Genomic DNA, 27,192 nt, shown 5'->3' with positions numbered 1-27,192 from the left:
AAAGCAAAGGTGTATCACAAACGGTTGCCTTTCTGTGGCACCTAAGCTAAGGTTAGCATTGATATGCAAATGGAAAGCTGCAGCAATCCCAGTAAAATATGGCGTTTGTCACATCGCTGTGCCCACAATGATGTGAGCCTGAGCACCAGGAAGCTGGGTGCAGTTCACTTTATTAATAACATTATTTAACCTGGAGTTCCCTGAATACTCCACAAAGTACTGTTAATCTTTAAATTTCTAGTAGCTTGAATTCCAAAGAGGGTGCCCATGAGAGACAATACTTGCTGTTGCTGGCTTTCATGGCAAATATATTTGTTGACCTTGGTTATTTCTCTGCTGGGATTACATCAGCGTTAACCGTAATCCAGCCTCTTTCATTTCCAAATAATAAGATTTGTGCACCTTCATTGAGAGCCACCACTTAGGTATAATCTCATTGATGTAGACCGTTTCAGTGATGCGCGAGCCGGGTGTTCAGTATTTACCGGACTGCTGATTGTGGCACTGACAGCTTCTCATTGTGTTGTGTGAGCTGTGCCGGTACTTCTTGGTGCTGACATGCGTGTGCTGAATTTAACACATTCCGCAGGACTTAGTGACAGACCTTTGTTTTCATATGTTTGCTCGTTGCTAATTGATGTCAACATCTGCTACTTTCCTTCCTCCACTGCAGGTTAAATATAACACATAAGAAAAAAACAGAAAGCGCAGTAAAGATGATAAGAGCTCTTGAATGCAGTATTCAATAAAAAAAGCACGTGTTCTATGTTGCAAAGCTTAATTATAGGTTCAATTAACGCTCACCCAAGTATGAAGTGACTCTACTTTCAAATAACAACGTCATCACTATGGATAATATTTTTCTACAAGCATTTAGGCGGAATAAAGTAATCTCTGTCCCACCCTGGGAAATAAAGCATTGCACCTCAACTGGAACCTGGTGTGAAAGAGTGTGAAGAAACCTCCTGGGCAATGGTGATCTAATGAAACTTGTTGCGCGTCACGGTTTGCTTTTTCCACCCACCCCCATGCAACAGTAGACTTATCTCCCAAAAAGTCATTGTCTACCTGTGCAGTACGTGATATTGAAACATTTCTATTTTTAAAGCAGATGTTTTTGCTGGTGGCTGCCATTGTGTTTGCACAGTTGGCTCAGTTTTGCTGCTTTGATGTTTGGTTGGAAATAACCGTCCAGCCAGATACAGTAAATAACAATGTGGTGCCATTTTGTCTGTCTCTTTTTATCAAACCATTTACAGCTTCCTGGTTTTGGACTAAAGGGGGACAGAAAAAAAAAAGTGCTCTACCTTCTAACTGACTTTTCACATGATATCCAGCTAATGTTAGCTTTTTAAATGGAGTCTGGTATAGTCATCGAACGACACAACACAGACCAAAAATCAAAGCCCATAGCATGTGAAATATATGTGATATTGTGGTTTTAGATGGGTAATGTTAGCAAACATTAATTTGATTGCTACCACAGACTATTTGATAGCTTGCAAACATTGCAAATGTATTTCCTGAGTGGATAACATTAGCATTTTGCTTAACTGGATAGTTTGCCATTTGCAAATTACTAAACTAACATCACAAAGCAACTGATGGCAGACACATGCAGAGTAGCTTGTAGCTACCTGGCAAACCTGAGCTATTAATACTATCTTAGTGGATTAGGGCGCAAATGGCTTGATTGCCAAATTACTTCCAAAGCTAATGTGATCCATGTTGAAGGTGGAGCCCTGTTCATTACTATGAAAGCTGCTCAGTGGTGCTTGAAGCCAAAAAAGCTCAACTTTTGGGGTATAAAAATAACTGGATCTTCGATGTTCTGTGGCCCATAGACATGTTCACTAAAGACTAATGTTTCACTAACTTCCAGTTGAACACTCGGGATAAAATCATTTATTTGTGTGGCTTTTCTAGACCTACCAAACTTTTATTAGACCGAATGGACCCAATTATATAGACAATTAAGAAAATTACATTTCACAGGGCTTTTGACAACCCAAAAACTATATCCACCATTTTATATATCTTCTCTCAAAATGTAAGCTTATGGGGTAAGGTCTTTTTGGGCCATAGTACGCCACGTGATGTTGTTATTACACGGTTTTGCCACAATGGAAAATTGGAAAAGGAAAAAGTTAAATAATGTTTTGATCCTGCTTGAGTTACGCCATGAACAGCACATATGATCTTTACCAATTTAAAAGATATTTTTTCAAGTCAAGAAAGTTGCAGGTTGTCGTAATTAAAGTGAAGTATGATCTTCTTTTAGTTTTGTGCTAAACCACTCACGATAGAACTACATCGTCTCGCTCAACAAACGTCACCAGCATGGCTGCCAACTCGGCACAGAACAGGTACTGAAAAAGATGAAAATCACAACAAATCTGGACATACTGACAACTGCAGAGATATGAAAGTGTAGTTTGTTAGTTAACTAATGTACAGGACGAACTCTTGAGTGTTTAAATTATGTGTTGTGTGCGTTCAACAAGAGGACATCACTAAAGCAGCTGTGTAGTCTTTATAATTACTTTATTTTCACAGTCTTATATTTCATTAGTTTTATGGCAAACCGTCGCTTTTTAATTTTTGAAAATTATCTATTAAACTGACAAACATCAAATGTGTACTTCATGGCACAATTCTAACTACCATACAAAGTTTTTTGGGAAATACGAAGTTGTTTTCTTGCAGCCGAGAGCTATCGAAGGCAGGGGTTGGGGGTTTAGCTATAACCTAAGATAAGGTTAATGTAAGTCTAGCATTGGTTGCTTTGTAAGATTTGCTGATAAGATAATAAGAAAGGGGAGGTGGGATGTATCATGTTATTCTAAATATGTTTGTAATTGATTTAACTGCATTAAGTCTGGTGTATGTTAAATCACCGTTTTGTAAAGTGACTGTCAAGTAGCCACCAAGGGAAAGAGTGTGTGCATCCTCATCCAGGGGTGTGTCAACCCTGTGGCATTGATGAAGGGCTGGTACTTACTAGGCTGCAATGTACCGATTGATATACAATTAGACCATGTCAACCTAATCTGGGGAATTTAAAGATAAGAGATGCTAAGTCATATTACCTGCTGAAGAAACCTGCGGCCTGTGTCGTTCTATTCAAAACAAAAACAGATCACATGTGGCCTGTTGTGGATAAAGCCTCCTCCACAAATAAGGTATAAATAGGTCAGTACTGCCCGGCAATGGCTTTGGTCGTGTGTTGAAACTGTATGTTCATTCATTAGAATGCAGGTGTAATAATGCAAAGAAAGCCATGGTGACTCAACCAGATTCAATGTAAATATTAAGTATATAACACAAGGACACATGTCATGAGAAAGATAATCCAGGAACAGGATTAGGCAATAATACCCGACAATTATTTGTGCTACAAACATGCTGTTCCCTTCCAGCCAGTTTTGACTCACTGACATCATTCCAGGAATGCAACCATGGTCTGGCTCATCATTAGCACACCATACCAGCTTTTACAAACCCAAGTCCCAACACATCATTAGCAGCTTACTCACCATTCTTTAGTCACGGAAAATCAGCCCCTTAAAATCATTTTCACCACGTAGGCTTCTTTATGTGCCCTGAGGTTACACCATTCACAGCAGCACAGGCAGATATCTCATCATTGACCGTTTATATCGTGTCATGCTTATGTCAACATTGTCTGAATGGCAACTTTACTCAACCACATTAACCCATTCTGTTGTGGCAGAATGGGTTAAACACAAGACTCTCACTTAGGAAGCTGCAGGGTTTGTGTCAAGTGTGGAGCAAAATTATGTTACAGTTTGGTAAGGTTAAGTTAACAAAAGTGCTTCTAGGAGAAGATGATTTGCATTAGAATGCACCTTTTCACAATGTTAACCGTGCGTTTCGGAACAGTTTCTTCTCACATTCGTGTATTTTTCCAGTCTTTCTCGGGGGTCGCAAAGCTATGACGTTACAAAAAACGTGATTGGTCAGTTACAACAATGGTCCTGGGGCGACATTAAGTATGACTTTCTAGGAACGACACCAACACGCAAAAGTTCAGAGTTAGCAATCTATGCTAATGTTTCCTAATGTGTAGGTTAATTTTAATTTCATCACTTTCTTTCTGAATTTTAGTAAAAGCTGTATTTGCTTTTATTTAAAGTAGTAATAACTGATTGTTTTTATCATTTATGAGCAGCAAAACAAAATGTATACGTACATTATGTATTTTTACACTATAAAGAGCCGGATCACTGCTCAGCTAGCTTCTGCAATCTTTCATTGACCGTTTCTTTGTGAAAAAAAGAAATGTGCTTCTGCGGGTTATACTGTATCCATATTTTGAGATCTTGTGTTTTTTTGATTTGACTCGCATCGTACTGTCAAGTTCCACCAGTGTTTGGATTATGGGAAAATCATGAAAAAAACAGTTAAAAACAGAATTATATAAGAGAACTAACATGAAATTTAGATTTTCAAATAAGAAATAAGATTCGAATTATCTTTGTGCGGCTAATTACTTTAGAGGCAAAGTTCGCCCAAAAATGAAAATTCTGTCATTGTCCCCTCATCCCCATGCTGATGGAAAGTCAGGTGAAGTTTTCATAGTCTACAAAACATTCTAGAGCTTCACAGCCAAAAAAAATGCTGCCGCAAACACATAGAACTTGTTTGAAACACAGAAAAAATAAAATGACTCCATAAAGCTTGCCTGGTGTAACTCAAGTCTCCAGAAGCCCAGAGTTCTCAAACTGACTTAAAAAAAACTTTATTTTCACCTTCGAAGCATCTTCAAGCTTGTGCACTAACGACAGTTTTGCAGCAACTGTGAAGATTTCAGCTTCAGAGGGTGCAAATATCATCTTTCCAAATCAGGGTTGTCGGGGGCGGTTTCTTTTTCATTTATTTACTACTTTTCTCTCCCCCCGCCACTTAATGCCTTCCTATAAGACTCGTGCGCACTCTGCTTTGGGGACTACATGCTTTAGCAGTTTATTGTCATTACCAATATTGTGATGTGCAAGCTCAGTGAGCCATAGCAGGGCTGATCATTTGATCTACCTCAGCCATGTAACAGCAGATAAACACTGCCACTCTACCCACATCATGGACAGGCTCTCCAGGGACGCAGGTGTCCTCAAGGCACAGAATGCTGATGAGTAGAGGAGGCTGCTGCCCGACAGAGAGGGCCTCTCTGTTGTCCGCCGCCGTCGCCATGCCATGCTGACAACAAAGGCTCCCTTGAGCCTCGGCGGGCCGGGTCAGAGGTCCCGTTCCCCTCAGCCAGGTGAGATAAAAGAGGTCCGGCTATCAGTCTCCCTGGGGGCCGTCTGTCACCAGCCCTTATCAGCATCTGGGATCCTGCTTCATGAGAGAGCCCTGCAAAAAGACCCCCAGGATGTTCAGTGTGGAATGTAATTCACCCGCACTCCCCAACCGCTCTGATTACTTCCAGTGAGTCATTAGATGTAAGAGTATCTTTAAAAGTTCACTAAAATGTTTATTTGTCTTCCCGTTGTGTGCTGTAGATCCCACTTTGATGTCATTCATTTTATACAGTATATGCAGTGGTGTGTTATTGGGAACTGGTTGGAGTTTGCTTGGTTCCATCGCCGTGGAAACAAAATCCACTTGATCCAATCATCTAATGACATAATCCATATAGTCACAGCTAAGAGAACAAATCTTCGCCGACTTTTCCAACTCTCTGAGGCGAAGGATCCATGAGAAACTCGACTCCATGCCGACCCCACATTACCACAACCTCCATACACATTTGGGAACCAAAAAATTTTTTTTATGTTTCAACAAGATAATTGATTCTTATTATTGTTATTTATGAAACAACCTTGCTGTTTACTTCAGACACTTTTTTCTTCATTTAATTTAATTGTATCGATGTTTTCGGCAGGCAGGGGGGTCTGGGTCAGTTTTTGCTAAGATGTGTCTCATTACCAGGCCCACAGGGAATCTGCCACCACAAAAGTCTGACGACAACTCTGCAGATATTTTCTGCAGATTTTAAACGAGTTTAAACAAACATTAACACACCTCCACTCTTTCTGCATGTGTGGGACAGTCAAGTGTCATTTTGAGTAAGCATTAAGATCAGAGTTTGTGGTGCAGTGTCAACAAATTCCCTGCTGATTAGGGCTAGACAGATTATCGGTTCTGGTGGATTATTGGGCCGATATTCAGCATTTTTCCAAAGATCAGCAGCAGTTATTTTTCTGTCAAATTGCTGATAGAATAAACACATTTTAAAAATGTTTTACTTTGGCTCTGATACAGCATCCTCTCACACAACACCCCGCCCACAACAGTATCTGATTGGTTTCACGTCACAGTTGATAGCCTATTAACAATCTGCTAAATGTAGCAAATAAATACAGTGTGGAGAGTAAAAGAGAAAATTCTACATAAGAACAGTACTTGAGTAAATTGAACTTATTTAACTAAATATCTGGGATCATTTTAGGTTGTTTTAATGTATTATGTTTACTTACTTTGTTCAAAAACAATCTTTGTTATTTTAAATGAAGATGGGTAAAGAAACATTGAGCTGAATCCTGCATATTTTCCTTCAGCATCACAGATCCAGCAGACTTTCTTTGAGCCTGCTCATTATTCACTGCATAATCCTACAACAAAGGACGTAGGTTTCGTTTCAACACGGGGGGACAGAAAACTTTGAGCATCAATCCCTTATCCTTATTTTATTTTATTTTTTTTAAGAACCAATTTGTGCATTGTCTGCATCAAATCCTTGTGGGAAGGTCTTTATTTATTCGAAGGGACACAAAACTTAATCCCCAAGTGAGTTTGAAATCTCATGTAGAAATATTTCATCTAAGTAAAATCTTAAATGTACTCCTTTGAACCCAACTGTGATTTACCTGCCATCCCATGAGCTTGATTGTTTAATTCAAATTCCCTTATGCAAATGTCTGGAAGATTAGTTTTAATGGGTTTTACATTTTGTCCAAAACAAGAAACAGATGCCGCTGTCATGAAATTCTCTCTTTATTGTTCTGTGATTCTGTTTACTTAAGAGAATATTGCAAATGGTGAGAATATGTTACGGGTGTTACACAGGACTTAACAGCGTCTGCGTGGGTGTGTGGGTGTGTCTGTATCTGTGCTATGTCTGTGTTTTTTATGTGGGTGTAACATCATTATGTTCTGTTTATTTCTAAGAAAATGATCAAACCAGCTTTGGCAGTCTGTCTGTGACAGTTGGAGTGGTGTGTACCAATCTACATCTCAAATATTTGGCACCGTGAACAGAAACTGAGCCGTTCACGAGGTGCAGGAAGTGATTCAGTGTGGGACCTACTGTTCTGTACTGCATCTGTATCAACAGCTCTACTTGCAAAGATTTATGAAACTGAATGTGTGTGTCTGTGGAGTATTCTTTAATACTGTCTGGAGAGAGAAAACATTTTTCTTCTGCTTGACTCTTATGCCCAAGTCTTGATGTGACTGGTGGATGATCTCACATTGAACCCATATACAAGGATGGGCAGGAGTGACGCACAGAATCCATATGGAGTCATGTCTCCTCAACGTCAACGCCAGACCCTCCATCTGGAAGCCTCTCTTAAACCTCTGCAACTGACACTGAACATGTCATGTCATCAACACTCCTCCCCAAAGATGGAAAAAACCTTCAGATGGAAAGTGTCAGCAACCGGCGCAGTCGGAGTCAAGCAGCTACACACCATCTGTTCCCTCCGCTCCCTGCATTTCTGCATCGCACATCATGATCCAATCAGGGGCGGCAAGGATAGGGAGACTTGATTGGGTTTGTTTTCTTGTCCTTGAGCAGAACCCAGCAGAAATATCCAGTATAAACCATGGGCAGATGACAGGGTATAAACAAGGAGACTAGGGTGCAATTATTATATCAATATCCATGTAACCAGTGGTGCACAACTGTCCTGGATTGTGTCCATTTAGAACTAAGTACCGTACTATGAGTGACTCACTATCATAAGCTTAAACATATTGTCTGTATTAAAGTAACACTATGTTGTTTTTGGGGGAAAAAAATAAGATCTTCATTAACTGGTTTTTTTTTATGTCTAAACAAACTCTTTGTTTTCATGACTGAATAAACAAACTGAGCTGAAAGCACAACACAATTTAATGCTGTTTATATTTGGCGGACCCTGCCGCCTTTCTAGCTTCAAACAGTGTGCTGGGGGCCTTATGCTCCTCTGAGAACAGCTTTGTTTACTCAGTTATGGAAAAAAATCAAAGTTCTGAGTTTGTATATTTACCTAAATAATATTGTAAATATGTAATTTTAAAAATTGTAATACTTACTTTTATAGCTTCATAATTTCCCAATAGTGTCCCCTTACTTGCACTGAAAGGATACTGTAAAAACAGAACAGGAGGGAATAAATAACATAGCTCTCATAAAAAAGTCAAACACAATTCATTTAAAGGAATAGTCTGACATTAAGATGAGATCATTTCAACGACATCTGTATGGTTAATATGCAGTTAAAGCAAGCAGCTTAGTTTAATTTAACATAAAACGGGGAAAAAGCTACCCTGGCTCTGTCCAGAGGTTAGAAAACAAAACAAAACAAAACAATACATAAACAACTTGGACACAAACACCTCTGAAACTCACTGTTTAACATGTTAGGTCTTGTTTCTTTCACTTGAAAAAAAACAAAGCACTCAAACATATAGGGGGTTTTCTTCCTCGACTTTTTCTTGCTGGGGATTAGTGACTTCCTGGAGTGTCTGCTGGCTGCCCTGGCAACCTCATGAACACAGACCAGGAAGTCACTATGTCTGTGCAAAAAAAAAAAACATGTGGCACGCACACTGTAACTGCCAAGAACCCAACATTTTTTTTAGCAAGACAATTAGCTTAACATAAAAAATGTGCAATTTGTGATGAGACAAGTATGAAGTGTAATAAAGAATTATGTTGAAAGTTATAATAAGAAAATTAAGTTTCCAGGAACAAAATAGAATGTGAATAAATTAAAGAAATAACTAAAGTTTCAGAGCATAGTCTCTTAACTTACCTGTAAATAGTACAGGTAAAGATAATAATACAAAGAATTACAAAATTTAAAAAGTACCTGTATTATTAGCATTATTATTATTACTATTATTATTATTATTTTAAAAAAGAGTCCCAAAAAAGAAAATGTTACCAAATTGTTAAGTAAAGTTACACTATATGTAATAAGCAACAATTACAGAAAAGAATTAACAGATTTTTTTTATATATATAGCAAAACATATTTTAGATCATACCCCAATCCAATTGATCATGCGGAGACATATTATGGGAGTTTATGTTCACCTCCACAAGTCAGATATCCTTAGTTTGCAACCCTGCGTGAGTAATCATCTGACACATGATGGGGCGAAGCTGTTGTCAATTGATGTGTCTCGACTTTCCAAATGTCCCTTGAGGGTTTTTCCACCGAAGATGTGTACAAACCCATGATGTCAGTTTGAAAATCCAGCAGGAAGAAGTTGCCGTTTGTGTTACAGAAATTCACAAAGTGGGCTGCGTATGTATTTTTGGATTTAAATTATGTTTCCTGATTGCAGCTTCTTTAAACTTTGTTCCTCTCTATATATATTTTTGAGAGTGTCAGCCATCATTTGCATTGATCAAAACTTTAACCACACTTGGTAACGGCATGGTGTGCCTCTTGTTGCCTCGCGTGTGTCGGGGAGAAGCATCAAAGCCTCTGATACACCTTGTCCAGTCACCTGTCTCGGCGTGTCCCATCTCGTCCTCGTCCAGTCAGGCTGAAAATTGCACCTTTGGGATACAGTGATGTGATGTAGAATGTGTAGTGTAACTGCTCTGGGTTAGTAGAGCTCCATCACACACACACACACACTCAAACTCAAATCGATTTACTCCAGGCTGCTCATACCTCACGATGAGTCAGCTTAAAAAGAAAGTCATCGCCCAGTGTGATATATCATTGTGCTGCTCGTTTCTTTATAAACTTTACAGCAAAAGGATTAACTCTGAGTCATTCCATCACCCCAAATGGTACCCAAATGTATCAAAAAGCTATGAACACAAAAAGAACAAATATTTAGTTTTTACTGCTCCATCAGCCCAAATGACAAAGAGGTTGATAAATGTGCTGAGATTTGTGGCTTTTACTTTTACTTACTTTACTTTACTTTATGAGACATTTTTTAAGATATAAAAGCAGAATCATTGTCATTAATACAGTATTAGATATAGTAATGTAATTTATCTTTAGGAGACACTTCTATCAGATCACACTTCCCGTAGGTTGTTTACTTACCTTTCTTGTTCTAGTGTTGCATTATAATAACTTGCACGCCAACAGAGCAGTGCCAGAGAAGTGTTGAAACTGAAACGTGAAGTCACAAATACAGCGTATTGTGTGGTAGTGTTTTCCTCCCCCTGTTTTCTGTATTTCATTTACTTCCAACTAAAACAGAAACTGGAGTGAGTGATTATTCCGGAGGGTGAATCAATAACGGAGCTTCAGAAATCTGTCATTGATTTAATGACTTGAGTTTTTCCTTTGAACCTGCTGTAGCATGAGTTATATGATAAATGATTTAAGAAAAAAACAGCTGTCAGTCTTTGAATTATTTCTATTTAACTATGAACGGATATTAAAAAAAAACCCACAATAACTATTTTCAAAAGTTTTTATACAATGCTATCGCTTTTTTTGCTTTCAGTTTACTTTTAAACAAAAATAGCAAATTTAGGGTGTAGCCTGAAATGGAAAATTAACCAACCTGATGATAAGATATATTTTCGTTATGTAAGGTAATGCTCTGCTCTTTTTTCGTCAAGGTACACTATGCAACTTTTTTACAGGCCTGTATACAAAAAAGAGACAGGAGCAGACTGGAGGAGCTATCATACATTTTAGATGTAGGCCATTTATATTTGTTAACAGGCTTGTAATTTAGCATTGCCCATCTAGAAGGACTACAACATCGTGCTAGAAAAAGGTCAACACACACAGTAAACGTCAACAGAGGTTGTGAGAACCTGCTTTCACAGTTGACTGGTCGTATTTCTCATGAGGACAGGCTGAAAAAGTAAAAAAAAAAAAATTAAAAATAAGAAAAACATAGTGCACCTTTATAACTTTTTTTAACCACAAAGACTTTAACGTTGAAAACCGAGAAAGGTTCTATTTTACTCTAAAACATTTTCAGCTTTTTTGTTTGTTTGTTTTTTTACATCATTTGATGGTGTGTTGTTCAAAATACTGACGCTTTGGGATGGAGTGAGATTCAAAACTTTCTTACAAACTGGACCTTCAAGGTAACCCCAGCCCTTATTCTGCCCTAGATGTTCTTACTCAGACTGTGCCTGTGAAGATTTTTGTACCCGTGGTGAAACGTTCATACACACATTCCCCTCTGATTACTGGCTTCTCTGTGTCCCAGACTGGGATTGGACGATCTTCCAGGGTACCTGTCAGGGCTATACTCCAGTGACCAAACATAGTCTGTCCCCCTCCCTGCTGCTGCGCTGGTTCAGTGTCCGGTCAGGAGAACTCAGGTGTATCAGCACGGAGACAGGGGTTAGTGGAAGCCCGGGCACCCAGCCAGACAGCTATGGGAGGTCCTGTCTTCTCAGCAGAGCCAACATATGAAATATTTGTCCACAAAAGCCCACTTAGTAAATAGCAAATATCTGTTGACATACATTTTTTCTGATTCAGAGTAGCTGTCATTGACCCATTTAACAAAGGCTGAGACAAAATACTTATAATCTGATAATGACACTGATGTGTATGTGAGTGCTGCAGGAGGCCCCTTAAACAAAATTTACATAAGCTTTGCAGAAAGCATATCGCTCCTTGATCATCGCGTTGCATAACGGCCTGAAGAGGCACCGTCCTGCCCCAGATTATGTTGTTTCTGTTTGTGTGTACGTGCAGGTTGCCAGACTGCCTTTGTTACCATGACAAGTGCCATTAGGCACACTAGTGTTTCTCCATTTAGACTGCAGTTCATACATTCCCCTGGCCTCGATAAAATCTCACATCTACGTGCATCACCACATCGAAGGCTAAACTTGATGGGATCACCCTGGCAAAGAAAGGACAGCTAAGTTCCAGTCATCGCTCTCCTTTTTATCACAGCAGCATCGTACGCATATTCAATCCAAGTATTTCCGATCTGAAGAATGTTCAGTATTTTAGAGCGGCTAAATGATCGGAGATAATGAATTTGGTGTCCTCAAGTGGCAGGAGTGGCAACGATGAACTACAAAATAAATTAAGAACTCCAGCAACTTAGGGGAAGATACGTTCTACCATGGATATACAAATTATATTTATTTCAAATTAAAGGTGTAGTAGGTATCTTTAGGTACAAGGTGGCTGGGTGATAGCTAGTTAGCATGCTAACTTCAATCGATGCCCGTGAAACACAATACAAAGATGTCTTTTAATGTCCAAACTTTGATTCATTCTTTTTCTGTCGATAATTTTTGTTAATTTGTTTTATCTTGTTAAACTAAAATTGTGACACATTGCACTTTTATTAAATGTGCACTATGTAGATTTGTGAAAAAAGAGAAATATAGAAAAGAAAATCTTCACTTATAGGTTTTTCATGACTGAATTAACTGAATAAACAAACTGTATTGAAATGAAAATACAAGTTCTGACTGCTTTATTTTGTTTTGCAGGTACTTCTAAGTAGATACCTTTCTAGCATTGAACAGCGTTCTTCAGACTGTATTTCCCTCGAGGAAGGCTTAATTATGTGTTAATATATCAACTATTTCTTAATATGTGGGTAGATTTAATGCGTCTGCCACTCACTGTTGCAGCACTCTTGCAAAGTAGCTGTAGCACTTCCTCTGTTTTTCCCTGCTAGCACCTGGAGGGGGGGGAGACATTCAGGCTCATGCTCAGGCGCAATTCAGCGTGGCCTTCGGGTTGATTACCGATGTGATTTGAATGTGGCTGGAGTAATATAGTGCACCTTCAAAGTTTTAATTTGTAGTTTTTCATACCACTTCAAAACATATAACGGTGAATTCCTTACCATGAATATACTGTACAGAGATCAGTCAACTCATTAAAACGCCTTTTTAGACTTCCCAGCATGCAACATTTAAGAGCAAAAACCTCTCCTGAGAGCTTTCTTTTTATAGTTTGAGAAAACATACATGGTGGAAAATCACTGCGTCTTTAATACATTTTATGAAAAGCCATGGTGGTTGTTACAATAATGAAAATGTTGCTAACAGTGATGATCATGTTCATATTGAATTCCGTCTGTACCACCTTCAAGTACATCAGTAGTAGTGTCACCTGTTGTTTCTGAAACAAATAATCCTGAGATGAACAACAGTAGATGCTCGATGAGTAAGATGGAAATCTGATTTCTCAAATTAGGGAAACTTGAAAGTGAATTCAACTTGTTTGTCAGTGTGACTGAACAGGTATTGATTAAATTAGATATCTTGAGGTCATTGAACGTGTTTGTACAAGTTACAAATTAGCTTAAAGTGAAACTTTTACCAAAATGCAACCTAGGCTTTTTTTGTGAATGTACCCGAGTCAAACCTTCGTGTAAAAGCATAATTACGACGAAAGAGGCACTTTTAAGATGTACTGTATTTTAGTTTTCGGGTCAAACTCATTTTCAATGGAGTGCTAGGGGCAACTTTACGATAGCATCAAAATCGCTATTTTCAATACTATAAGAAGGATCCACACAACATGAAACTTTGCTCGTAGTATCACCAGGGTCTCTACACATGAACACGAGCATTAAGAACATTGTTTGTGTACGCAGAGTTTACTAAAAAGAAAGTTTTTGAACAACTCACATTAGCAGTCTTCCGCTCGCTGCCATCCTGCCAGTCGAGGAGTGTCCATCCCCGAGAGCAACGTAACATGGAGGAGAGTAAAGGTGGAAAGCTCCTTAAGTTAAGTTCCATATAAATGCACGGATAATTCGTTGTTTTGTCGTTAGCGAAAAACAATATTGACCTTGAAGTTGAAAAAGGAGCCTCATATAAGAAACAATACTAAAATCAAAAGCCGGAAAAGTCACGTGAGATCTCGCGTGGATAGTTGTTGCCGAAAGACAGTAGGCTATCGGTGACCTGAGTGACTGAGTGAAATACCAAACGCAAATCATTCAAAATATATACAGCCAGCATTACAATAATTGTTTAGGCAACTTACTTGTCGGATAGCTGTCCGTCTGGTCCTGCTGGAGTTGGTTGCCGCTTCCGGTTGATTTGGGGGACATGGTAAAAAAGTTTGTAGCACTGTCCGATTTATAAGGGAGGGGAAATGTAACACACCGTGCTTGGGATTCTTGATCACGATGAAGGTCCCATTCCAGGCAGCACAAACACTTGGTTTCGGTGGCCATTACTTCACAGAGCCCACATACACACCACCAATTCCCCGACCACCGATCAGGCGAACTTGTGTCGAGTTCTGCTGCCGGCTCCTCCCTCTCTCTCATGTGTGTAAGGGAATCATCATATCTTTATTTGTAGGTGACCTGCGCACTTCTTGTTATACATGTCTGGTGTTACATAGAGCTAACACTAATAACACTGAAGGCTTGATTTTTTTAATGTTTAATAATGTGTTTATTTTTTAAATGACCTGCTGAACTCCTCTGAATCCCTGACAATGTGCTCTTGCCTCTGTTGGCCAAAAAGACCTATCCTATCTCTATCTCTATCCATGTCTGACCCAGAATCAGTGATGAAAGTGGAGCAAACGTGTCACCTGTATGCTCACAAAGACATGTACACACCCCCATAGATCAGAAACACAGCTGATAAACACCCCAATTGTAAAGAATCTAGGGAGGGTCACACAGGAACATAGGATGGCCAAGTCTTTTAACTAATGGATAAATAAGGCTGATCAGATATACTCAAGTGTTGCCTTCCTGCTCTGGAGAGGCTGCAGTGTAATGTGTTTGGTGGAACGACACTGTTAATAATTGGCCTTTGCGGAGGGTTTTCGTTCCCAGCTCAGAGATAGCGTGTGACTATGTGCAGCCACGGCCACCCACACAGATAAAAGAGGAATGGTGTCGTGCAGACAGAAGACACCAGGACTCGACGGTCCTTCAGATGCCTGCCCTTTCTTGGAAGAGTCCCACACAAACTGTTAGGGAAGTAAGTGCGCTTCTGCTCCCCCTCTCCACATCAGAGGGGAAATTCCACCTTAGCACTTGTAACTTCACCCCTCACACATCCACTGTTTATGATTCTCTTTCCTTTTAAAGGTTAAGGGCAATAAAGAAAAAAAAGAAGAAAAAGTTATGAGTTCATTTGCTGCCTGTCTGTCATTTAAACAAGCATTTTCCTCCTCGCATGCAAGCGGCAGGTGTTGTTTGTTCTCAGAGATGATAGCAGTTGAGGTTTCTCACACCATTTCTTGATTTACAGTTCATCTTTGGCATTTTTTTCGTCCGAGGTAATTTAAATAATTAGGTCAGGTTTCTCTTAAAGACACAGGCATTCTCAGGTAATGTGAGAACGGATCGCTGTGATCGCTGACTGGGTTAGGTGGTGCAACAGGCCTGCACACTGTTGCGTGTGAACCTCTGGCGCGTTGCCAGATCTGAGAGAGCGAGTTAAAGGACAGGTTGCATAAGAAGCGCGGTATGTTTTGATTTTGAAAGGGTGCGTGTCACGGACTATGTGTTTGAACTGGCAATATGTATGGTCAAGAGTCACGTAGGGCATTTAATTAGAAAACTGATGACACCGATCGCTTCCAGCTTATTTTGATCAACATCAGTTTTCTAAAAATAATCCTGCAGTGCCGCATGAGCGGGCTGTGGCCACAGATCAGTCGCCACAAAATGGAAAACTTGCTCATATGTAAAATTGTTTGTAGTGTCTTGAAAGGCAGTGTAATAATGGGGTCAAATAAGGCAAACTGATCCATTTTGGCCATTTCTGCTAACAAAGGTAATTGCTTTGATAAGATCATTTTATTGTGTTATCTCTACTACTGCACTAGTTTATAATGCCTGTTAATATAAGCATTTTTAAAGGCAGTAACATGTGCACAGCTGTAGTATCCCTGCTTATTTAGACCTAATTGTAGTTTTTTCAAAGGGTCTGAGGAGAGAGTCCATGCCCTCATTTTATTTTAAAGGCACATAAGGGGTTTGAATCTAATTCATTTTAATGACTTATTATAACTTGAGCAGGTGTATAGAGCTCACTGAGAACCTATGAGCCGCTGGGGAAAAGAAATCGAACTCTATTTTTATTTATTGGCGCTCTCTAGAGGATGAAGTTTGCAAGTACTGAGCACTTATCACAACTACAACTCCCTTCGTGCAGTTCACTAGAGAGCACTTCCGCGATGACACGCGACGCGTTTCAGTGAATGAACGGAGTGCTTCGGCGATGGACGGCAGAGCTGTGAAGGCGATATTATTTGACCTGGACAACACGCTCATTGAAACAAGTCGGGCGGGTGGAGTGGCGATACAGAAGGTGATACAGCATTTAATGCTCATGTAGCATTTAACTTTGTAACGTGCGGTTAACGGAAGTGTAGGACGCCACCGGTGCTCCTCTCTGATTGGCTGAGGCGCATTCTGAGACACTGGTAGAAAACAAACTGAGTGCTAAAAGCTAACGTTCATTGTCAGCTAAACTAATGCTAAACAACCCGTTTATCAGTCTGAACTAATGCAAGTCTGTCCTCTTTATACGCTTTTTACGGTGTCTTGCACATGTCAGTGGTGCAAAGCAACAGTGGGTCTACATTTACTCGAGTACTTACAGTGATTACACTCTAACTTTAATTAGGCACAGGTGTTTCCACTTATTTTGTCTGAGTGCACCTCCTCTGAGGACTCTCAGCCTTTTTCATATCAGACACTTTGACCTGTGATGGCAGGAAAAGCACAGGTGTGTGACCCAGTCATGCAGTGGTGTAAAGTAATGAACTATATTTACTCAAATATTCTACCTGAGTACAATTATGAGGTAGTAATTTACATTCTGTTCGTCTACCCAGTGATGGAATGTAACTAAGTACATTTACTCAATTACTGTACTTGAAGGGGCACTAGGCCTATACGTTTTTGGTGAAGAAATTCAACGTCTGAGTTTTTATATTTTCAATATCAATTGGGTAATAACATAAACTCAGGAATATTTATGTTTTCCATAACTGAATAAACAAGATGTTCTCAGAGGAAATAAGGTCCCAGAATACTGTTTGAAGCTAGAAAGGTGGCGGGGTCTGCCAAATATAAACAAAGTAAAAGAGTGAGAAATGTTGTTGTCCTTTAAGGTCAGTACATTTATTTAGTTTATGCAGTCATGAAAACGAAGAGAGTATGTTTAGGCATAAAAAAAATCAGTCAAGGTACATGTACTTTACTTTGATTAAGGGCTGTCACCATATCAGAATTTCACTGGATGATTTCCTGGCCAAAATAGTTCATGATAACAATGTTATTGTGATGTATGTGTATATACAGAAGGAGAGGTTGCATCATCATTTTAAGTTGATTTATTTGACCACAAATTGGTAACAAATAAATAATCACAAAAATTCTGAATACTGGATCCGATAATTAGTTGACGCATAGTAAGTGTAATTAATGTGTGCTTTTTATTTCTCAGTATATTTATTGCCAAAAAATACTTTTGATATTTAAGTACGAATATCAGACACTTAAGACTTTTAAGACTTTTAGTCAAGTATGACTTATGGCTTTCCACAAGAGTGCTTCTACTCTTCTACATTTATCAGCCAAAAGTTGTACTTTTAACTCTACTACATTTATCTGATAGCAATAGTTTACTCGCAAATTAACAATTTACATCTAAAAAACAAAGGCCTATTATCATCCGTGCATAGAATGTCAGCTGTTACAGATTACAAGTGTTTTGACTTCTGACACTAAAAGTGCATTTGGCTGATATAACTTTTGTTACAATGAATATAGACATAAAGGCAGATGAATAGTAAACAATGTAAATGTTATGCTTCTCCTACCTCTGTACTGTAATTGTATTTTTGACAAAACCTCTTAAACAGTCTCAAGGCTGACCTCTTGTGGTCACTGCTCAACCAGAAACATGTTTTATAATGTTGTGTTTGTATCTTGCAGGCCAGTGAACTTTTAAAGACCACACTGGCTCTCGATGACACGACTATCAGGAACATTTGTGACAAGTTCAAGCTGAAGCTTTTCCACGAGAGTTTTGATCCCTCAGCTGGCAGATCAATAGATGAGGTCCGTGTGGGTCACTGGGAGGAGAGCATTCAGGAGGCTGTTGGAAGTTCCTCCTCACCCTCTCTAGCAACTCAGTGCTACTACTTGTGGAAAAATAGTCGCCTGGAGGTTCTAAGTCTATCTCCTGAAATATGCTCCCTCCTGAAAGAACTGCGCAGCAGATACAAGCTGCTGCTGCTGACCAATGGGGAGTCTAAGACCCAGAGAGAGAAAGTGGAGGCAGTCAGATGTGAGGGGTTCTTTGACGCCATCGTGATTGGTGGAGAACATGCAGAGCAGAAACCATTCCCCTCCATCTTCACATTGTGTTTCAGCATGCTGGATGTGGAGGCCAAGGACTGTGTTATGGTGGGAGACTCTTTGGACACAGATATTCAGGGGGGCTTTAATGCCGGAGTGCGGGCTACAGTTTGGATCAGCAGTGCAGGAGGTGCTGTGCCAGACAGTTCAGTGAAACCAGACTACACTATCCCGACTGTGCTGGACCTGCCACATATTCTGGCACAGCTGAAATAAGAACAACTTGTTCTTGAAACTCTGTTTGAAACAAGTGAATGAGCAGACTGTCACTTCAAGTGGGACTTTTTAAATTACGGGTTCGTAAAAAGAAATGTTATGATCACTTTTCAAATTTTCAACTACGCACTTTTTTTTGTGCAAGAAAATGGAGAAAAAAAATTATTCACACTGTGGAAATAATGACGTTCTTGAGATAATTGTACTTTACTTGAGTATTTCCATTTTCTGCTAATTTATACTTAGACTCCACTACATTTATCTGACAGATGTAGTTACTGGTTGCTCTTCAGAATAAGAATTGATATTAAAAAAACAACACACGCTTATCAAATATAATAGATTGTTAATGAATGCATGTTATATGTAAGAATTTTAATTAAAATCATTTAAACAATGACTACAATTATTTACAGAATGTGAAGGAATAACAGTTTTGTTCGACAGTATGTCTATGTATAATTTTGAAGACATTTACTAGAGTTAGCATGCTAAGCAGCTACCCCCGCCCCGTCCAGGTAAGTACCAACACTCCCTCAGTGCTGCTAGCAGATAATTAGAGATAATTAACTGTCACTCTGGTTCAATACTACATACTATTTGTTTTGAATATGAATTTGACAATTCTTACATACTGCACCTTTAAGCCAGTAGTTTACAACCTTTTTGAAACATACCTCAAAATGAAGTTAAAACTAGCTCCACTACTACAAAAGCACAGCAGTAAAATGCTGCTCATGCTTTGATTAATCAGAAATATAGAATGGGCTATACTGTATTCCTGCAGAATGAGTACTTTGCTTTTCGTATTCAAGTACATTTTGCTGACATTCAGTTCTTTTACTTTAAAATATTTATCATGGAATATTCAACAATTGAAGAAACAAACTAATAAATAAATACATAATCAAGTCGCAAAAATAAACTATGGTGAAGTGCCGCTTTGAGAGGTTTTAAACACTCACTTTGCAGCTTTCCTGTCCTGGGCCATGCACAAACCATGTCAGTTTGTGTTTATAGAGTTACTGCATCTAAAAAGGATCTAAATTCTTGGTACAGCACATTTTTATTAAACGCTCAGAACAACTTCACAAATAAACCTTTGGGTTATTTTCATACACATCAAAAGATGTCAACACCGTCATTCAGTCACTTGCTGCAACATGTTTATTTTCTCAAAATCTTAATCGGGCTAATAAAACGCTTTACAGTTTGTTTTCAAATCTTTAACAGTTAATTCTAGCAGCTTCACTGGACATACAGACTTTGACAGTTTCAGAACACTTCCTTTTGATTTGCACCCTGTCACATTTAAGGCACATATCTTTGCTGTTTGTCCTGCAAAATTTATTTAACATCTAATTTGACTTTGATGTTCATTGCTGCAAGCTCAGCTACAAAGTAGCGGAAGACATAAGGAACAGATACTGAGTCAATAGAGTCACTTTTACCACACAGAGTGCAGACAGTTTTTCGGTGGCGAGTGGCTGACCAGTAGGGAGGCGGTTTCTCTAACAGCGGGGAGAGCAGGCTGCCACAGTCAACACACACCTGAGCCACTGATCGATCTGAGCAGTTGAAGAGGCGATCATGAAGCAGGAAAGAAGAGCCGTGTGCCAGCAGGGCATCCCGTTCCATCTCCCCAAAACGGATGCCTCCCTGGATATTCCTCCCTCCCACTGGCTGGTTGGTCACCTTGTCTCTTGCTCCTGTGGTCCTCACCTGAAACTTATCAGAAACCATGTGGCGCAGGCGCTGGTAGTAGACGACTCCAATGAAGATGTCGGCCTCCAGCTCCTGACCGCTCAGCCCACTGTATAGCCTTTCTGTGCCGTAGTAGTTGTATCCACCTGCCCGGAGCATTTTACCAAAGTACTCGAGCGCAGAGCTCTCCTCTGAGAAGGTGAAGGGTGTGGCGTCGTGGCTCAGGCCGTGCAGGGCACCAGACTTGCCTGCCATGCTTTCGATCAGCATGCCGATGGTCATACGGGAGGGGAAGCCGTGGGGATTGAACAGGATGTCAGGACTCATGCCGCTCTCTGTGAAGGGCATGTCCTCTGCTGGCCACAGGCGGCTCAAGATGCCCTTCTGACCGTGCCGGCTGGCGAACTTGTCACCGATGGTGGGGTTTCGTGGCACTCGAACTGTGATGCAGACACGTTTAAACCGGCCTGAGCCAGTGTCGTTGCTGCAGATCTTTATATTGTCAACAACACAGGCCTCTTGGCTCCTGAGAGAAAATACACATTATGTATTAGTATTGAAGAGTATGTTTTTAGGAACACATAGTCAACACTAAAAGTGAAATCATTACTTTGTGATTAAATGATGATTAAAATGTAACTACACAAACATTGACACTTACTTATAGAAGATGACGTAGGTCTGGCCAGTGTTGAGGTTGATGTAGCTGTAGAAGGGGTCACCATACTGAAGTGTTGACCCAATGTGTGGTAGTCCATCGGCGTCCAGTTTGTCATTTACTTTAGGGTCACCTGGCTTAGTCCCAAACACCACGCTGTCGTCTCCCTTGACCTTGTCTGCCAGGTCCACCAGCTCAGTCTTGTAGATACTTCCATGAGCAAAGCCTCTCTCCCATGATGACTTATTCACAATCTAATAACATCAAAGTGTGTCAGGAAATCACTTTATTTCTATGAGGGGGGAAATGCAATCATTATTCCATCTTACTCACCATGGCATCTTCCATGTCGTAGCCTGTGTAGGATATGACAGCCACAATGGCGTTGGTGCCGCTGGGGTAGTTGTCCAGGTTGTAGTGGTCGTACATGGTGGGCCTGACGAGGGGGCTCTGTGGGGTCTGGAGCCGGTACAGCTTGTTGTCTGAGCGATCCATGAATGAATGCAGGGGGAAACCCATCGTCTGCTTACCTGAGAAGACAATACATTTAACCTCTGATGGATACAACACCAGACTACAAACTGTTGTGAAGTCTACAAGCTTCACAGCAGCTAAAAATGGCAACGTAAGGATGAGAATGTCTGAATTTGCCTGTAGGCCTGCGTAGGTGTATGGGGCCTCTAACTCACCCATCTGACACTGATACATGTTCCTAGGACTCTGGTTGTGATCTGAGTAAGGGATGAAATTGGCCACCACGCTAAGCATACTGTGAGGGAAGAGCTCCTGGTGTGTGGTCACTCCAGACTCGATCTCATCCTCCATGATGCCCACATTGATGTAAAGCTGCATAAAGATGATTCAATATCACATTTTAGTAACTTCATGTATTGGGCTTAGACAAGTACCACTCAGTCTTTTTAAACCACAGGTTTCACATACTTGTTCAAAGGTGCCTATTAACTCTTGCTTGCCAAGAGCTAAGTTTCTAACAGGCCGCACCATCCGGCAGGGTGTTGTGAAGAGGAACAGACCCGGGTACAAGCTGGCCTTGCCCGTTTTTGGAACCAGAACAATTTCAGTCCAGGGAGGGACCTTCTTCTCTCTCAACACCTTAAGGAATTTATTTGAAATATCAGTTTTCAAATGGTCTGCAAGACACAACCATTTGATATTTTACATATTGTACGTTTGACAAACCTTGAACCTGCGCAATGACTCAACCACAACAGGGGCTAATTCACTCTCCACCCAGCCTACAACAGCTCCATCGAGGACCACAGGGTAGCAGTCTGAAAAGGCTTTGCCAGGAGATCCATCCACTGGAGTCACACCTGAGGCACAAGAGGAAGGAACAATTATTAAAGGAAATTATAAAAAATATGCAATTTAGCCCACTGACATGTATTTAAAGAAAAACATGTGAGAAAAACATTTTAACTGAATGTGTTTTTAGACCATATCAAGATCATTTTAAACCAAATTTGAAATTGATTTTAGCCACTTTTTCTTTTTCAAGCATTACAGGTAAGTTCAAGATGGGTAGTATAGTGCACCTGTGGTCCCGTGCGGAGTAAAGTTAATCTCAATTTTGCCAACAGATAGATGAATAAAGTAAAAAGGCAATATTAATATCAGTGGTAGGTTTAAAGATTTGGAACATCAGATATGTGGACTTTCTCACAGAAAAGCTTGACTCATTTTACCTAAAAGAAATTCAAAGAGGAATATATGAAATCAGATCAAATGTTCATGGCAATTAAAACCTCACAAATTCAAAAGGACAGAATCCCATTTGAGTCATTGTATTCAAAATGTTGACTCACTCACCGAGGGAACAGAGCAAAATAGGCAGGGATATGGTGGGCAGGGTTGGTGCCACAATCTCACAGCTGGCCGTCATGTGGTTCATAAGCCCACAAGGCTCTCCATCTGGGGTGTGGACAGGACACAGGAAGCCCCAGGACTCCGGCAGCAGCTTTCTAACAGACGTGGTCCTCATCTTGGCAAACGCTGCTCCTCTGTGCACGCAGCGGAAGTGAGACAGGTAGCGAATGAAGTTGAGCTTGTCAGCTACAACACACAGACCTGTGTTCTGCAGCATGCCGAGACCTGAAGACAGAGAGGGAAACTAAATTTAAAAGATGAATTACTTTTATAACATAGCATGCACTCATATTTAACTCATATGGTCTGACCTGTCCTGGAGTTGAGGTTCCCAGTGGCCAGCAGATATTCAAAGGGTTTGGTCAGGTCAGTGCCCATGTTGAAAATCTTGATCACGTTTTCGGCGCTCCATCCTCCACTTATTCTGCTGCCTCTCTTATCAAAGGACAGCTTCACAGACGCCAACCAGGCAGCCAGTCTCTCCTGATGGGAATGTTGGAGGGGTTCAACAAATACCATAAGATTTCTTGGAAGAGAAAAAAACTGTTTCCTTTGAAGTTCCACTAGTAATTTGAGTGTGTTGTTTTAATCTAAAATACTTATATATTGTATGTTGTATATTAAGTATTGCCACATAGACTTTGTAAAGAAAGGAACATGCTTACTTCATGATGAACTGTAACATGGTGAAAAACATGACTCTTGTTCAGATAACTCCATGACCTCACCTTCAGAAACATGAGGTACAGCTGACCAGGAGTGAGCACTTCTTGACACATGATGCTGTCGGGGTTTTCCTCCATGCACTCCTGCTTGGCAAACGTGAACAGCTTCCTGGTCATCAGACACAGCAGGTAGAACTTCTCCACGTCTGACTTCAGGTGGATACAGATGCACTCACTGGTCAAAGCAGAACACAATTATTTTGTTTTAATGTACCAAAAACACGATACACAGCAAGTTGTTGATTAAAAATACTTACTTTAGCAGGAAGTGTGCGCACTGCTCGTTTGTGTACCACTCAGGAAGGTTCATCTTAACCCTGAAGCGCTCTCCGAGGTAATTCAGTACCTTGCTGCGGGTGGTGCAGCCCTCCTCCATGACAATGCGCAGCATCTCTGACGCACAGCTCTTGTAGAAGGAATTGTCCTCACGGCCTTTGATCAGCTCCTGGTAGATCTGGAAGTCTGTGAAGTCCACCAGGGCCTGGAGGACAGCAGCACAGAGACAATGAGCTATATTAACCACATCATCAGATTTTATAACTTAGAATTTGTTATATTTCTGTTCTGGTCTATTTAAAGGAGACATATTTGCTACATTCCAGGTTCATAATGACTTTTTGTGTCACTACTAGAATAGGTTTTCATGCTTGAGTGCTCAAAAAACACATCAGTTTTTTTCATTCTGTCAAGTGCAGCAGCACTTTTATCCCATTCTGTCTGAAACACTGTCTCCCGAATACTCAGTCTCTTCTGATTGGTCAGCTCACACATGCCTGACCCAGCATCACTAACAACATCAGAGCACCTGTGCTAAATCAATTCTAACGTGCCAAAATATCCACCGGGCAATATGCAAATGTGACTCTGTCATGTATTGTGATGTACAAAGTCACAGATTTGAAGGTGGGACCACTAAAGAGGTGTTCCAGCAGGAGAGGGGAGCTTCTGTTGCTGCAGACTTTGACCTTTTTATCTTTAAATATATTGTACATGCACAAAACATAAAACACTGAAGGAAAAGGAGAAAACAAAAAGGCATAATAAGTCTCCTTTGTCGCTCTCTTTATACTCAATAATGAATGCTGCAGAATTGTTCATTTCTAGAATACATTAGATGCCATTTACTACCTTGAGTGCAAAGCCTAGTGGGAGGAAGAAGAGCTCTTTTTGGTAGATGAAGTTCAGCATCACAGTTCCGTTTTCCAGATAATGTAGGTTCATATTGATGGCTGTGTGCTCCTCCCTCACACAGCGCATAGAAATACCTGTGAGAAGAAAAAGATGACGACACATTTTAAAAGATAAAAATCGTTGCACTGAGACTCTTCTTACACCTCATCTTAAAGGTTATATTTACCATACTGAGTGTATCCCTGCCCCCTGCTCTTCCACTTAGGTCTTGACATGGCAATAGGATAGTTCCTCCTTGGCATTATCAGCATACGAATAACTTTCTCAATTCCATTCACAATGAAATAACCTCCCATTTCCTGTTGATTTAAAAGAGGGACTTTGTATTTTATTCATCAATAAAGTGTAAAGAATTGTTGCACATCTTAAATGTGTGTCTTACTTCTGCTTCTTCGTGATGTGCTACCAGCTCTTTGGGGGACATGCCATGCAAGTTGCACAGTTTGGACTTCACCATGATCGGTAGCTGACCCATGGACTGTTTGATGATGCCTTTGGGAACGCCATTGACCGACCAGCTGACATCTGCCTGAAATGATGCCAAACAAATCTCATTAAAGAGCCAATTAAGCTTTTAACACACCTCTCACATGTCATGTTATATACTTCATCAACACTTCATTTTTTGCAACACATCCCAGACTTACCACCAGCTTTCCTTTATACGAACATCTCCTTCCCCTGCACTCTGCTGGAAACACCTTCATGTCCCTGCAGATGCTCCCTTTAGCGACCACTGGGTTGTAGATGGTGGCTTCCACGAACGAGAGGCTGATCCTTTCATTTTTGAACGTGAACTCCAAGGGGGGGATGGACTGAGGGAGACAGACAGAGTGTTATCCACAAATAATGGACATCGAGTTTACTGAAGCAGACGATGAAAGGGGTAAAGTTTGGGGGGGGGCAAAAAAATCGTGTGCTAGTTTTATTTGAGTTTCCAAGCAAGCAGCTAGGGTTGAACTGGTATGAGATTATCACAATAATTACCATCTCAGAAAATACCAGTTTTAGCATTGTAGTTATTATAATATCTGTAACACTGACACAACCGCTACACCGAACTCGAGACAAGAATACACAGAAAACGATTGGGGTGTTTTGTTATTATTTAATTTTGAGGGAAGTTTTCTTTTATATCACTGATGCCATTTCAGACAATACAGTTTCTTGTTGAACTGACACCCTGCCTCTATTTCAAGCGTTTCATAACCACATTTGAAGAATCACTGCAAAAAATGTGTGTGTATCGACAAACATAGGAATTTCTTTCCTCCCCAATATCAATATCGGCCTGAAAACGGCTAATAGGTCGTGTTTTAATTGTAATACCATCAACAGCCTTAGCAACTTGACCCAGCACACCAAGACACCACTTACCAGGATTACAGTCCAATTTACATTAGTGTACAGAGTTTATAACTTTTAAAAGTTGATGATGTTGAGTTGATATTTTTTAGAATGGGCAATGAATAGAGAATTGGGTTTTTATGTGTTAATTGTTTTAATAGAATTAAAAATGTATAGTTTTATGAGAAAGATGTCCAACAACAAATCACACACGTTGAGAGCTAACTTAACATGTATTTGGCTTAGCTGGGTGCCATTTCAACTGACGTCAACTTTAAGGAAAGCCGCCTTAACATTTAGTGTGCTGAATAAGGATTTAAACGTCATGCAATGCTGAATTGACTCATAGTTTTTAATATATCTTTACACGGTCACAGGCTGGTTTCTAACTGCGTTCAGACGAAGTTGGACTGACCTGCACAACTCGGCTGAGTCCATCAGTGACAGCCTGGTCAAAGGACTCGATGTGAGCTTTGGTTAAATCCTGAACGGCGCCATGTTGAGTCTCCTTCAGGACGCCAAACCTCTCCTCAGTCAGATTCTTCAGACTCGGACCTTCGGCCAAATTACTCCACTTTTCTGAAAAGTCCATGCTTGCGCTCCCACGGATACATATGCTTGTTTACCACATGTGCATGGTGACAGCGGAAGTACAATCCTCTGATATAGGAAGTCATCTTCTTCTTCGTCACTTTTTTTTTTGTTGCAGCTGCCTTTTCTCTCTTTTGATTACTGCCACCTTGTGGTGTTCCCGGGTGGCTCATTTCTGCTACAGGATACTCTACAAACTTGTTATCATTGTTGGGGAAGCTACTTTGCAAGCGTAGCTTTTTACACTACATGTAGTTCAGCCTGGCAGTAGTTTCAACAAAATACATTTCTACCCCTGGAGAAATATAGTTTGTA

The 27,192-nt window shown here is 40.2% G+C and overlaps 2 protein-coding genes and 1 long non-coding RNA gene across 3 annotated transcripts; 1 reads left to right on the top strand and 2 right to left on the bottom strand.

The window, feature by feature from the left end:
- Positions 1-6,765: 6,765 nt before the first annotated feature.
- Positions 6,766-14,469, bottom strand: LOC115596300 (uncharacterized). Its single transcript, XR_003986878.1, has 4 exons — positions 14,202-14,469; positions 13,841-13,867; positions 8,323-8,376; positions 6,766-7,813 (listed from the first exon to the last, which is right to left on the bottom strand). It is a non-coding gene; the product is annotated as an uncharacterized LOC115596300 (long non-coding RNA).
- A 1,867-nt stretch (positions 14,470-16,336) lies between these two features.
- Positions 16,337-19,174, top strand: nanp (N-acetylneuraminic acid phosphatase). Its single transcript, XM_030442508.1, has 2 exons — positions 16,337-16,498; positions 18,133-19,174. The coding sequence occupies exons 1-2, from the start codon at positions 16,409-16,411 to the stop codon at positions 18,772-18,774; spliced, it is 732 nt and encodes a 243-aa protein (XP_030298368.1). The 5' UTR covers positions 16,337-16,408; the 3' UTR covers positions 18,775-19,174.
- Positions 19,175-20,121: 947 nt separating this feature from the next.
- On the bottom strand, positions 20,122-26,878 carry polr1b (RNA polymerase I subunit B). Its single transcript, XM_030442507.1, has 15 exons — positions 26,702-26,878; positions 25,587-25,754; positions 25,322-25,468; positions 25,106-25,238; positions 24,877-25,013; positions 24,006-24,229; positions 23,752-23,923; positions 23,335-23,506; positions 22,967-23,248; positions 22,337-22,470; positions 22,079-22,249; positions 21,826-21,982; positions 21,470-21,666; positions 21,140-21,390; positions 20,122-21,004 (listed from the first exon to the last, which is right to left on the bottom strand). The coding sequence occupies exons 1-15, from the start codon at positions 26,876-26,878 to the stop codon at positions 20,122-20,124; spliced, it is 3,405 nt and encodes a 1,134-aa protein (XP_030298367.1).
- Between the last annotated feature and the right edge of the window lie 314 nt (positions 26,879-27,192).

Source organism: Sparus aurata, chromosome 15 (genome assembly GCF_900880675.1).
Source record: "Sparus aurata chromosome 15, fSpaAur1.1, whole genome shotgun sequence".
NCBI lineage: Eukaryota > Metazoa > Chordata > Actinopteri > Spariformes > Sparidae > Sparus > Sparus aurata.
The sequence above is the reverse complement of the archived record's forward strand: the minus strand, read 5'-3'. Positions and strand labels throughout refer to the sequence as shown.

Coding starts and splice junctions, on each gene's coding strand:
- polr1b (XM_030442507.1), bottom strand. CDS start 26,878: ATGGACTTTTCAGAAAAGTGGAGTAATTTGGCCGAAGGTCCGAGTCTG. Junction 23,924..24,005: donor TGCGCACACTTCCTGCTAAA/GTAAGTATTTTT, acceptor TGCTTTGACCAG/TGAGTGCATCTGTATCCACC. Junction 23,249..23,334: donor GAACCTCAACTCCAGGACAG/GTCAGACCATAT, acceptor CTCTGTCTTCAG/GTCTCGGCATGCTGCAGAAC.
- nanp (XM_030442508.1), top strand. CDS start 16,409: ATGGACGGCAGAGCTGTGAAGGCGATATTATTTGACCTGGACAACACG. Junction 16,499..18,132: donor GTGGAGTGGCGATACAGAAG/GTGATACAGCAT, acceptor TGTATCTTGCAG/GCCAGTGAACTTTTAAAGAC.